General features: G+C 58.7%; 1 protein-coding gene across 1 annotated transcript; it reads right to left on the minus strand.

The window, feature by feature from the left end:
• Positions 1-5,880: 5,880 nt before the first annotated feature.
• Positions 5,881-10,887, minus strand: IRX4 (iroquois homeobox 4). The gene is made up of 5 exons (XM_053913691.1): positions 10,567-10,887; positions 9,820-10,071; positions 8,966-9,084; positions 7,715-8,043; positions 5,881-7,264 (listed from the first exon to the last, which is right to left on the minus strand). Exons 1-5 carry the CDS (start codon positions 10,609-10,611, stop codon positions 6,438-6,440), a joined length of 1,572 nt encoding a protein of 523 aa, XP_053769666.1. The 5' UTR covers positions 10,612-10,887; the 3' UTR covers positions 5,881-6,437.
• Between the last annotated feature and the right edge of the window lie 660 nt (positions 10,888-11,547).

The following is an 11,547-nucleotide window of genomic DNA, read 5'->3' on the forward strand; positions in this document are numbered from 1 at the left end:
CTTGTGTGTAAGTGTAAGTATATGATGTTCATGTACAGTGGGAGGTCCCTTCCTCAGAAAATTTCCCAGGACAACCAGTCACAGTGACCTAAACCTTTCCCAGGGGCCACTCCTCCCATGGAAGCCCCTCAGACTAAGCCTCTGGGACTGTTCATTCTCTTCTTCCCACTTTCCACCTCTGCCCATCCTGTCACCTGTGTGAAGAGAAGCTCTGTGCCTGTGGGCCTTCAGGGCAGGTGTGCAGGGTGAGGTCAGGATGCTGTCAGGCTAAGGGTCCATGCCTGGTACAGATGTGACCACAGCCTGTGTCACGCATTCTACTGAATCAGCAGCAAAGCAGATCTGCCCTGTGGCACTCACATGTCCCGTGTACCTGGTTCCCTGTGTTTCTGTTCCCCAAAATGTCCTGATTTTATCAGCTTATCTCTGAGTCTTCCCGACACAAGATCGCTTCCTGCCATGTCCAGTTAGGTCACTAAGCTGTTAAATCATCACATGAAAATCACCTTTCCTCTTGTCCTGTAGTTTGTGCCTGCTGCCTCCATTCTGGTGTGTTATTGGGTATTTCGTTTCTGTCTCTGGCCACCCCAAGCCAAATTCAAGACAGCAGCCCCCACCTGCATGTACCTGGCCACCATGAACTTCCCTTCCCAAGGGAGCTGCAGCGAATGACTTGATGTTCCCCCCCTGCTCACTGTCCCCCTGTCTTTTCGCAGTCCAGCCCCATGTGAGACTTCCTTGGTGTTGCTGTCCCTGCCTCAAGCTCCCCACCCTGCCCTGTGTCTCCTGTTAAAATGAGCAGTGTCCTTTCCAGTTGGTGCCCTGGCATCTAACAACTCCTCTTGCCCCATCTGTCACAACGTGACCGGCTCGCTGAGACCCCAGCTGGGCCAGCTGTGGGCCCTCCCTGCTCACCACAGGGTATGTGTGGGGGCTCATTCCATAGAGAACTAGTGAAGCAGGGAGAGGGACGAAGACAGAATGTGCTAAACCTGCTGGAAAGGCTTCCAGAATCTCACACAGACCTCTCTTGCTCCCCCCAGCCTGGCCTAACCAGTGGTGCCATCAGTGGGGGCCTAGAGTGGGCAGTCACTCAGCACCTCTTGTGCCCAGCACAGGCAGCCGCGAGCCCTGGAAGAGTGGAACGAGGAGTTTCATGCAGTGTTGTGCACATGACTCCATCAGCGTGTCCCTCACTGGTTGGATGAGACAATGAACACACTGATTAGGCACTTAAAATAATGTAATGCCTAGAGAAGCAGAGGGGTAAACACTTGGCTGATATCCTTCCTGCCAGTTTGCTCCTCCCCTTGCACGGACCCATCTCTCTGTTTCTATATTATTATTATTTCTCCGTTGGATTGGGGGTCCCTAATCACATGGGCCACTCTGCTAAGTCGAGTCCACATCTACACAAGAACAGCAGTGGGAAGTAATGATCATGAAGAAATTCATCTTCTCTGGGAGACCCCCGAATGGCCAAGCCTCTGGGACAAAAGCAGAATCACCATGGGTGTTGAGAATAGCTGTCTTAGCTACCTGCTTTGGGCGAGGGCTCCAGCAAAGCCAAGGAAATCTGTCTTGGTCTAGTTCTCACTTTGGGCATTGGGCATTTTCCTACATCTACCCTTGAGCCTGCAAGGCTCTTAGTGAGTGGAGCCTCTGCTCCCTGCATTCTACCCTTGGAGCGAGGCATCCTAGAAGGAGCTCCCAAAGCCTTCTCTGCCCAAGACAGGACTCTTGCTTCTTAAAGTCCACAGTGGGCTTTGGCTGATGTCGGAGACCCTGAGGAGATGCCTATCCCTCTTTCCCCAGTGGAAAATTGGAGAGACCTGGAGCACAGGGCTCACCCAGGCACAGTGTGCCGGGCGGGTCTGTCCGTGCACTTCCAATCAACCTCCTGCCTTCACTTGGAGAGTCAGAGTCCTTTTGGGAAAAGGCATTTCCCCCCCCACAAGTACTGGTATTTCTCATAAAGTTGATGCCAGAAGGATTGGAAGGTGGTCTTCTCACTCTCCACTAGGTTTCCCCTCCCTTCTGCTCCCTGCTCCCCTCCTCCCTGATGGCCTCCCCTCCCATCCCCTGCTTCTCCCCTCTCTTTCTCCCTCCCTCCTCTCTCCTCTTTTCCCACCACTGCCCCCCCCTTCTATCTCCAGAGCCCCATTATTCCTGTGCCTTCCAGCAGGGCCTGAGACTGGGGTAAAATTGAAAAGTCCTTGCTTTTCCTTCCTTAAGCTTTCCTGCCTTCCTATAACCCGACCCTGGTTAAGGGGCTTTCTGGCTTCTTCAAATCGGGACACCCTTGGGAACAAATGCTGTGGTCACCATCACCTCAAGAGAGGTGACAGGGTGAAAGGTAAAGCAACTGACTGGAGACGAAGGGCTTCCATAGAGCTGCAGGAGGGAGAAGTCAACTTCCTGGAATGTTGGTAGGGAAGGCAGTACTGGGTGGGGAGCAGTGGAAAGGTGGGCTACACCTCTGCCTCCATTGTACAAGTACCTGCCTTCTGGGACCCCTGTCCCCGCTGGAGAGCCTATTCCTCAGTTCCCGGGCACGCAGGGCACCATATGGTCAACTAAGATGTCTGTCGGTGGGGCCAGGCTTATCTGCTATCACCCTTCTTGGGAGACAGTTTGCCCATTCCGACAGGTGACCAGTGGGAGGGAAGGGAGCACTGAGAGAACTCACTGCCTTTCTCCTTCTGTTGTTCTCTTTATTGGGGGTGGGGAAGGGGAGAGAAATGGAGAGAGAGCTCAGGAGAGAAAAGGAGATGGGTAGGAAGGAGGGAGAGAGAGGAGGGGAGAGAGAGACACCAGGCTGTTTGCAGGGGCACCAGCAGGCGTTTCCAGGGTAAAGTAGGTGGCATAAATCGCCTGCACAGTCTCTCTAGACGGCCACTTTAAATCTTAATTGGTTGCCTTTTAAATATCATTTAAGAGCCTGCTTCTCTGCCTCTCTCTCTCTAGTTAAGAAGGTGTCGTGTCAAACTCTATTACCTTGCTGGACGCCCCCTCCTTAAGTTAAAAAAAGAGGGGCGGAGGGAGGAAAGGAAGGAAAAAGAAAAAAATGGAACCATCAGCAGCGGTTTGAGGGTCGATAAAGCTTTTAGATTTTGAGACGGTTTCCGGGAGCCCATTTCCTGCGGCTAAGAGTTGTTAATGGAGCTTAAGGAATTATCTTAGATCCGTGCCCGCGCCGTATATTTCCCGCGCCTGTTCCCCTGTCGGCTCTGGATCTGCTGCTGTCAGACTCGCTTAATGAAAAGTAACGCGCCGCTGATTGCAGTTTTATTTGGGCTCTATGTAAAGAGCGCCGTTAATTTAGCACCCTCCTCGGTGTGTTTGAATTCGCCACGCCTGAGTGGCTGAGCGTCGGTCCCCAGCTCCTTCCGTGACAGCCGCCCTGGGAGCGAAGTGGGGCCCCGCCCAGGGACAGCGACCTTTCCCCGCAGCATCGTCTCCCACTCACCACCCGCCCCCGCCCCCGCCCCACTTCGGGGCCTTCCTTGCCTGTCCCCCACCCCCAGCCCCGCGGAAATCGGCCCGAGGGCTGGTAAGGTGCACAAAGCGAAACCGTCCACAGTGCTCCCCCGCACGTCGGGGTGTGGGGCGAAGTGCTAGTCCCAGCTTCGGGCGTCCTTCCGCGTTAGTCGCCCTGGGATGTGGCCGAATCCCACTTCTCCTTCTGATGTCTTTATTTCACAGAAGTTTGCAATTTAATCAAATAAACCTCTTTCGGTCAGCCAGTTCCAGCGAGAACTGGGTGCTCCTGCAGTGTGGGATCGCCCTGGCCTGGGCCTCGCGGGCAGGCGGGGTCCCCAAGCACCAAGGTACTGGAGCTTGAGGTCCTAGGGCCACAGGCCTGGGCGACAGCGCGGGGAAGGATGGACCGCCGCGCCTACCGACCTGCCCCCCAAGCCAGCCCTGGGAGTCCCGCGCCCCGAGCAGCCCGTAACCCACAGCCCGGGGCCAGGAGGGTCCAGCCTGCTACATCCACGGTCTCATCCACAGCCGAGGTGCTCCTCACCGAGCCGCCCGCGTCCTCGAAGCCTTGTTTTCGCGGAAAATGCCTGGCTTTGTCTCGGGCTGGAATGGGGGCGCTCGGGCATCCACATTAAAATTCCTGGCGCCCCAGCCTCGGCCTCAGCGTCTCCCCTGAGACTCCACTTTCGCTATTACTGTCAAGTACCCTTGACTCTTTATTTTTGCCCTTTTATCTATTACAACTAATTCGAGTTCTTTTGCCCTTTTCAGTCTAAGACGTGGCTTTCTGCAAAGCCTCCCCCTGCCAGCGGGCTCTCGGAGCGCCGAGCCTTTAGAAATTGAGGGGTTTACTGTCAAAATGAAAATTTCACTTCAAATTATCTTGGCTGATGCTCGCTCGCCAGGCCGGGGGCTCTCGCCGCAGCCTTTTGACAGGCACATCAGCGGCGGGCTTCCGAATCTGGATAATATCATCCAAGAGAGCGAAAGTCAATACGGTGACAGCGCTCGGGCGGATACAATCCAATTACTGCGCGCGGCCGGGGCGGCCTCGGCGCGCAGCGAGTCCCCACGCAGGGTACCGGGACTGCTCCCTCCGCGCAAGGTCTGAGCTTCCAGATCGCGCCATTCAGAGTTGGGGGGTGGGGGCTGGCTGAGGTCCGGCGCTCAAGGTCTCACCACTCAGGGTGCCCCAGCAGCCCGCTGACCAGCTTCTGGCAGCGAGATTTCCCTCTTTCGGGTGCGTAAATTCTCCCCACGGCCGGGTCCTACCAGCCAGTCAGGCCAGCTTTCCAGCGCCCCTGGCCCCTACCGCACAGGGCCCTGGGTCAGTCCCACCCAGCCCCTCCTAGAAAAAAAGCCCAGGCCTGGCTTGTCCCCAAAAGCTGCCTGCAGCCCTCGGAGAGGACCCGCTTCTCCAGCTGGTGTCTCCCTGGTTGCCAATCTGTCGGCATCCCGGGCAAGGGCCGCCATCGACTCATCCCTGCACCTAAGAGCCTCTCCACCTTTGCAGGCTCTCTGCCTTGCGGGCCCGTCTTTCCTCCGGACTTGTGGAATGAGGCCCAGTGGGACCTTAAGCAGAGGGCTTGCGGGCCAGGGGCCAGCCCCGAACCCAGTGGTGCTCACTGCGCTCTAACGACACCCTCCCAGGCGCGGAGATAGACGCCTGCGGGGGGTGGGGTGGGGGAACCCGGTTTCTGAAGGAAGCCAGGGGTCTGCACCTCCCAGGACCCTTGCAGAGGTGGGGCAAGGCCTGTGTCCTCCCACCCCAAATTACTTTTCGGGTTCTGTCCCTAATTCCTACCTAGCCCAGCGTTGGGTCTGCTGCGCACAGTGCGCTTTCCCCCAGCTAGCAGTGGGGGATCTTTGCCAGCCAGGCCCCAGGCCCCAGGCCCCAGGAGGAAGGGGAGGCTGGGTTAGGAGCTGGGTGGGGCCCTGAAAGGCCACACCTGCCCTCGGAGCACAGTACAAGGCCCAGCTGCAGGAAGTTCTCGGGGCTGTGAAGTCCTGGCTCCTCCCCCACCAAAGCACAGTCCCAGGGAATTAAGAAAGTTTAAAAGTTATTAAAATTAATCTAGCCAAAGAAACTCCCATTGACTCAAGGTTCTGGAGCCTGGTAATGGGTCTCTCATCCACTTCTGTTTGGGAGTTCAACAGAATCCTGAAAGTTTACTGCCCCTCCCCACTTTTTTCAGTTTTCTTTTTCTTTTCTTTCTTTCTTTTTAAAAAATATCTTACCAAACCCTATCTCAGGCTCTGCAGGCAAATTCCTGGGGACTCTGGGTCAGTGCCCGTCCCTGCTCCTCCCTGTGGTGATCAGCACCTTTTCTCTGAGCACAAGTTCTCAAGTGTCTACCTTGGCAATGAGTTCATTTTGCAATGCAAACATCACTCGGTTTTATTGGTTTTGTTATATCAGCCTCTGAAGCAGGCAATTACTGGTGTGAACATACATTTAAAAAACATAATTTTATCGAGTCAAGAGTGTGCAACAGTGTAAATTCAGGGGAGTGCTTTGGGTGAGATGTGCTGAGGATGAAGTCAGAAGGTCGACAGGCTGAGGGGTCCTCAGAATGAAAACGGGCATGCCTCGCACCCAGAAGACAGCTACACAAATAAAGCCTGGAACCAAAATGTCTTCTCCTTGTAAACTTTTGGACGTAAACTTTATGCTTCAGGGCGGCTGCCTTTTGCTTTGGGCGCACGCAGCCTGATTCCACGGGTTCCTGAATTTGGGAATGAGCAGGGTGGTCGGTGGACCTCGCCCGCGACAAATCCAGGGGTTTGTCCGTGGTTCCGGGAGACCGAGTTCAGACCCTCCCTCTAGGGTGGGTGGGTGGCCTGAGCTTCGCTGCGCTTTCGCCTAGCTTTGGAAACTCGTTAGAAAAAGAGTCTTCGCCCTGCGAGCTGCAGCCTGAGCACCGTTTCCTCTCGGGCCCAGGGATCCTGACCAGTTAAGCGCAGAAGGGTTTCCCGCTGGCCTTGGGCATAGCCAGCAGCTCCTTCGCGGTGCCGGCGGCAGAGGCGTCGTGGGGCGCAGTGGGCGGGAAGGTGCGAGCCAGGGGGGACGTTAGCGCGTTGGCGCCCGCCCCTAGCGAGCGGCCCAGGGGCCCCGGGTCCAGGAGGGCACCCTTGGCGGTGGCCCAGGCGTGGTTCAAAGTGCTGTGCCTGAGGACAGGGTCGTGGAAGACTCCATCCACCCAGTTTCTGAGACTGGTTACCGGGGAGTCCTGGTGCCTGTCTAGGGCACCGGCGACGGCCGGGGCCGCAGGCGAGGAGGAGGGGGGCGCCAACGAGACGGCTGCAGAGGCAGTGGGGCCTTGGCGCTTGAGCATGCAAGAAGGAAACTCAGTCTGGCTCAGGTTGGTGGCGGCAGCTGCGGTAGCTGTGTGTGCCAAGGACCAGATGCGCGGCTTGACCTCGAGGCCCGCTGTCGTCCCAGCCTGCACAAAGCCCAGCTTGGCCTCACAGGCCTGTGGGCCGCCCCCCGCACCCGGCTGCTGCTCCGGCCCAGCTACCACGCTTCGGAGGCAGCTCCGGGCTCTCTCCAGGTCCTGGTCCAGGGCAGCCCGACCATCGGCAGCCAGGGACATTCGGTGGGTGCTTGAAGCCTCTTTTCCAGGGGCATTGGGGCCATCAGGAGCAGTGGGGATGCGTTCCAGGCCACTGTCCAGGGGCTGGAAGGGAGGTTTCAGCTCACAATCTGGGGGCTCGGCCTCCAGTGGGTCAAAGTCCTCCAAGTCGCTGAGCTCAAGATCCTTCTCTTCTTTACCTACGGGATCTGTCCAGGAAAGAAAGACCAGCCAGTGGAGGGAGAGAGGGTAGTGGGTTAACCAGACCCCTACCTCTTTCTCCTTCCTAACTCTGTGTCCACAGTTATGGGGCCTGACACTGGAGCTAGAAAAAACAACCACACCTTTCTTCCTACTGCTCATCTTTAGAGGCTTCCAGTCCCCAAACTGGCAACACCTGTGAGTGGATTTCAGCCTCAAATCAATGGTGGAGGGGGTATCTAATGTTTTAAAGGTAGTGTTGGATTTCTTTAAACATGCTTTTTGGCTTATCACCACAGCCCCCACCACACACACACACACACAGAACTCCGCTTGGGTTAGTTCATTCATTTGCTGCCCAGGGTCCCAATGCCTTTAGCAGTTCTAGAAACCCACAGAGAAGGCTCGGGGAATCCTGGCCTTAAACTTCAGCCCCAGCACCAGCAACCTCTACCCACCTTCATTCTTGGTGCTCTTGAGGGGCTCTTCTGGGGCATCCTCTTCAGCCCCCTCTTCCTCCTCACCCTCCCCGTAGGGCCGCTTCTCATCAGCACACTTGTTCCTGGGTGGCCACGTCATCTTGTTCTCCTTCTTGAGGCGCCGGCGCGCGTTGGCGAACCAGGTGGAGACCTGCGTGAGGGTCATCTTGGTGATGATGGCCAGCATGATCTTCTCGCCTTTGGTGGGGTAGGGGTTCTTGCGGTGCTCCTGCAGCCAGGCCTTGAGCGTGCTGGTGGTCTCGCGAGTGGCGTTCTTGCGCCGCGTGCCGCTGTCCATGGTACCGTATCTGGAGGCAGGCGGGCAATGGGGCACCAGGGCAAGGCACATGTAAGCTTTCAGTTCCCATCATGGGGGTGTGTTTATGGTTAGGGCCTGAGCTGCAGCCAGGTCCTGGCTCAGGCTGCTGCCCATGGGGGCAGCTGTTTTTGGCCCAAGGGCAAAGAGAATGTTTATATTTGATATAAGAAGCCTGGGCTCCTTCCTGAGCCAGAGAGGTCAGAGGTGGTTCATGCGCACAAGGCCCAGCCAGGTGTCTGTCGCTCTCTATAGACATATATGTGTTCGGGTGAGTCCCTTTACCTAGCCTCTGTCCTACCCTCTTGATCCCGAAACCGGGAGCGCATGTCGCAGAGCTGCGAGCCCGACTACGTAACATCCACGGGCAGGAGTGGTCGTCAGTGCCAGCGGAGAAAAAGCGCCCTCAGGGTCTACACGGCCTTTCTGCGGTTAAATACGTAATCGCTGCCCCCCCCCACCCCCGGAAGATGGGGCATGCTCTCTACGAGTGCACCGCCACTTCCCCCACTCTGGTTCCCACTGTAGGGGTGGTAGGCGCGGCCCAGACCCACCACACACGCTGCACTTCTTGTGGTGGAGGGAGGCATCCGATGCCTGGGCAGCAAGATGAGACCCCCTCAAACCGCAGCACAGTGAGGACTTTGGGAGTCTAGACAGCTGGGAGTCAGTGGTGGCGGGAGACTGGAGACACTTTTAACCCTGGCTGCTCGGGCTCGCCAGGTGGCGGGCTGGGACCAAGGCCTGGTCAGCTCAGCAGGACCTGAAGAGAGGAATGCCTCTTGTCCTGCCTCCCAGTCTTTCAGAGGGCGTCGTGGGGCTGCTCGGGGTGCGGGTGGGGGTAGCTGATCAGAGTGCAAGGGCCCCGGGGGCAGCGAAGAGCCCGGAGGTAGTGAAGAGGGCCGGTCCCTCACCTGTCGTAAGCGTACTGGCCCAGTGCCGGCTCGTACGGGTAGTAGGCGGCGGCGGCGGCGGCGGCGGGAGCGAGGCCCGCATGCGCAGATCCAGGGGCGTCCTTGGAGTCGAAGCTGTTCTGTGGGAACAGCAGCCTGGGGTCGCGGCTTCCCGGACACCGCCCCCCTCAAGCTCCTCCCCTAGGCCCCGGGTCCTCCGTGCTTCCCGCCCTTCCCCCGACTGTCCCTAGTGCCTAGGCAGCGAAGGATCCCGAAGACGTGGAAGGAGGACACTGCCGGGGCTTGTTGCGGGAATAGGAAATGAGTGTAGAGGACCCAGAGACCGGAGGGTGAGGTTGGAGGAAGGGAGGGGGCGGAGGCCGGGGGACGACAGAATAGAGGTGGGGTGAGGAGGGACGGGAAGTAACGGGGGGAAGAAAGCAAAGAAACGGGGAGGAGCCAGGGGGACTTGCAGAGAGGGGCAAGGGGGGAGGTGAAGGGGCGGGGCCAGTGGGGCTGCTGGGGGGAGAGAGGGGGCTAGGGGGACTGGGGGCGGAGGGGAGAGCCCGCTCGGGCAGAACCAGAAATCCGATTTGGACTTGATAGCCATCCGAGAACAATCAACATTAAATACGGCGGCGCACCTGCCAGGTCGTCCCGACAGGGGTGGGGTGGGACGGGGGCGGAGCTGGGGGTGCTCCCAGCGACCAGACTTGGAGGCGCAAAGTTGAAGGAAGCTTCTCCCACCCCCACAGTCCTGGGTCCAGGGGCCTCACGCCTCTTCCTCGGGAGTTAGGGAAAGCGAAGTTGGCAAATCGAGGGCTAGGGGCGTGGCGTGCCAGGGAAGGCTGGCGGTACACCCTCTTCACCCTTACCAGCGAGTAGAAGGCGGAGGCCTCGGAGCCGTAGGTCACGTAGTTGCCGTAGCCCTGAGAGCCACCGTAGGGGCCCCCATAGACACCCAGCGCCGCGGCCGAGTTGAGCTCGTGTCGCGCAGTGGCCAGCAGCCGGCTCTCGTAGACCGGGCAGTAAACTGGTGCTTGGGCCGAGGCGGCGGGCCCGGAGTCCGCAAGCGTGCGGCCCCCTGATTCGCAGCACGTGCTCAGAGAGTTGGTGGTCATCAGAAACTGGGGGAGAGAGGGGCCGCGCGGAAGGGTGGACCACCGAGCGCAAGGCTGGGGCCCTACTCCTCCATCCGCCCCTCACGGCCCAGGAGGCCTTGCCCCTTGTCCCCTGGGTCTACAGCCGTCCACGCCCGACTGTACGCTCCTTCCTGTGGGAAGCCTGCGCCCCCAGGCCCCCCTGCAGCCACGTGGGTTCCAGCCAGACCTGCCCAGGAGTGTTCACACCCTCCCCGAGGGATTTCCAAAGCCACGCACTCCCTCTTGTGCCACGTCTCTCCGGGGTCCTTGGGGTACCCCGAGGCACAGCCTCAGAGCCCGGGGGTGAAGGTCAAATGAGCGGGAACTGGGGTCCCCGCCTGTCGGCATTTCTCAGCATTCCTGCCCTCCCCGGGGCTGGGCACAAGAGGCACGTGGCACAGGCTCTGCTCGCTGGGAAGTGACAACGGATCACTGGATTGCCAGCCAGCCAGTGTTTCCAGCCTCGCGTGGCCTCCTTACCTGTGGTGCCGAGGAGTAGGGGTATCCAAACTGCGGGTAGGACATGGCGAGCGCGGCCCGGGGCCGGCAGGCGGGCTGGTGGGGTCCTGTGCGCGGGGACCGGCGTGGCGCGGCCACTGCTGGGGGGCCGCCCGCTCCTAGGCGCTGAGGGGAGCGAAGCAGGATAGCCGGTTAATTCACCCACACGCTCAGCAAACTTTTCTAACCGGGTAGGAGAGTAAGCCGCGGCAGCCGCCGCGATCCTTTTAGCTTCGCAATCCAGAGCCTCGAGGGGGCTTTGGGACTGACCGGCCTCAGAGCGGCGACACAAATACATATTTTGCAAAAAAGGAAAAAAAAAAAAAAACCAGTCTCGCGAACCCGTCAAGTCAGATGCGCGCGGCTTTAAGCCGAGAAGGCTCTGACGTCAGCCCCCGCCTCTGCCGGGCCTGGCCGCAAGGGCGCGGGTCACTCGGCCGAGGTCCGGCCGGGCGGGGCGCGCGGAGGGTCCAACGCGCTTTAACAAATGAATTTCATCCGAGGAGTCAAGATCGTCGAAACGAACAGCGTTTCTCCTTAGTCACTGAGAACGGGAGGCACTTTTAATTAGAATTTAATTAATGAGCAGCTGCTCCTCCCCGCGCCACTGTAATCATTAGTCTCAATTACAAATAAGACGTATGAGGGACACACGAGTGAGTCTTCATGAAGATGTAATCAACAGTTAAAATGAGACCCGCGCGGGCGCAGGCGGCCTCGCGGCCTCGGCTCTCCGCGCCTCTCCAGGTGGAAGGAGAGCGGCTCTGCGGGCCCGGCGTGCGGCGGCGCCCGCCCGACTATTGTTTAACCGGGAGTCGGCAACGCCTCCCACCAGTAGGAACCCCACTCCGGGATGGGGTTCCAGAAGCAGATGCGGCGACAACAGGGTCTGCATCTGGAGGCCAAAATGCCCTCAGGTGTGTGGGTCCTGGGGCCTTCCCCAGAGCCCGCCACTCCAGGGCT

This window comes from Desmodus rotundus, chromosome 1, assembly GCF_022682495.2.
Source record: "Desmodus rotundus isolate HL8 chromosome 1, HLdesRot8A.1, whole genome shotgun sequence".
In the NCBI taxonomy this organism is placed as follows: Eukaryota; Metazoa; Chordata; class Mammalia; order Chiroptera; family Phyllostomidae; genus Desmodus; species Desmodus rotundus.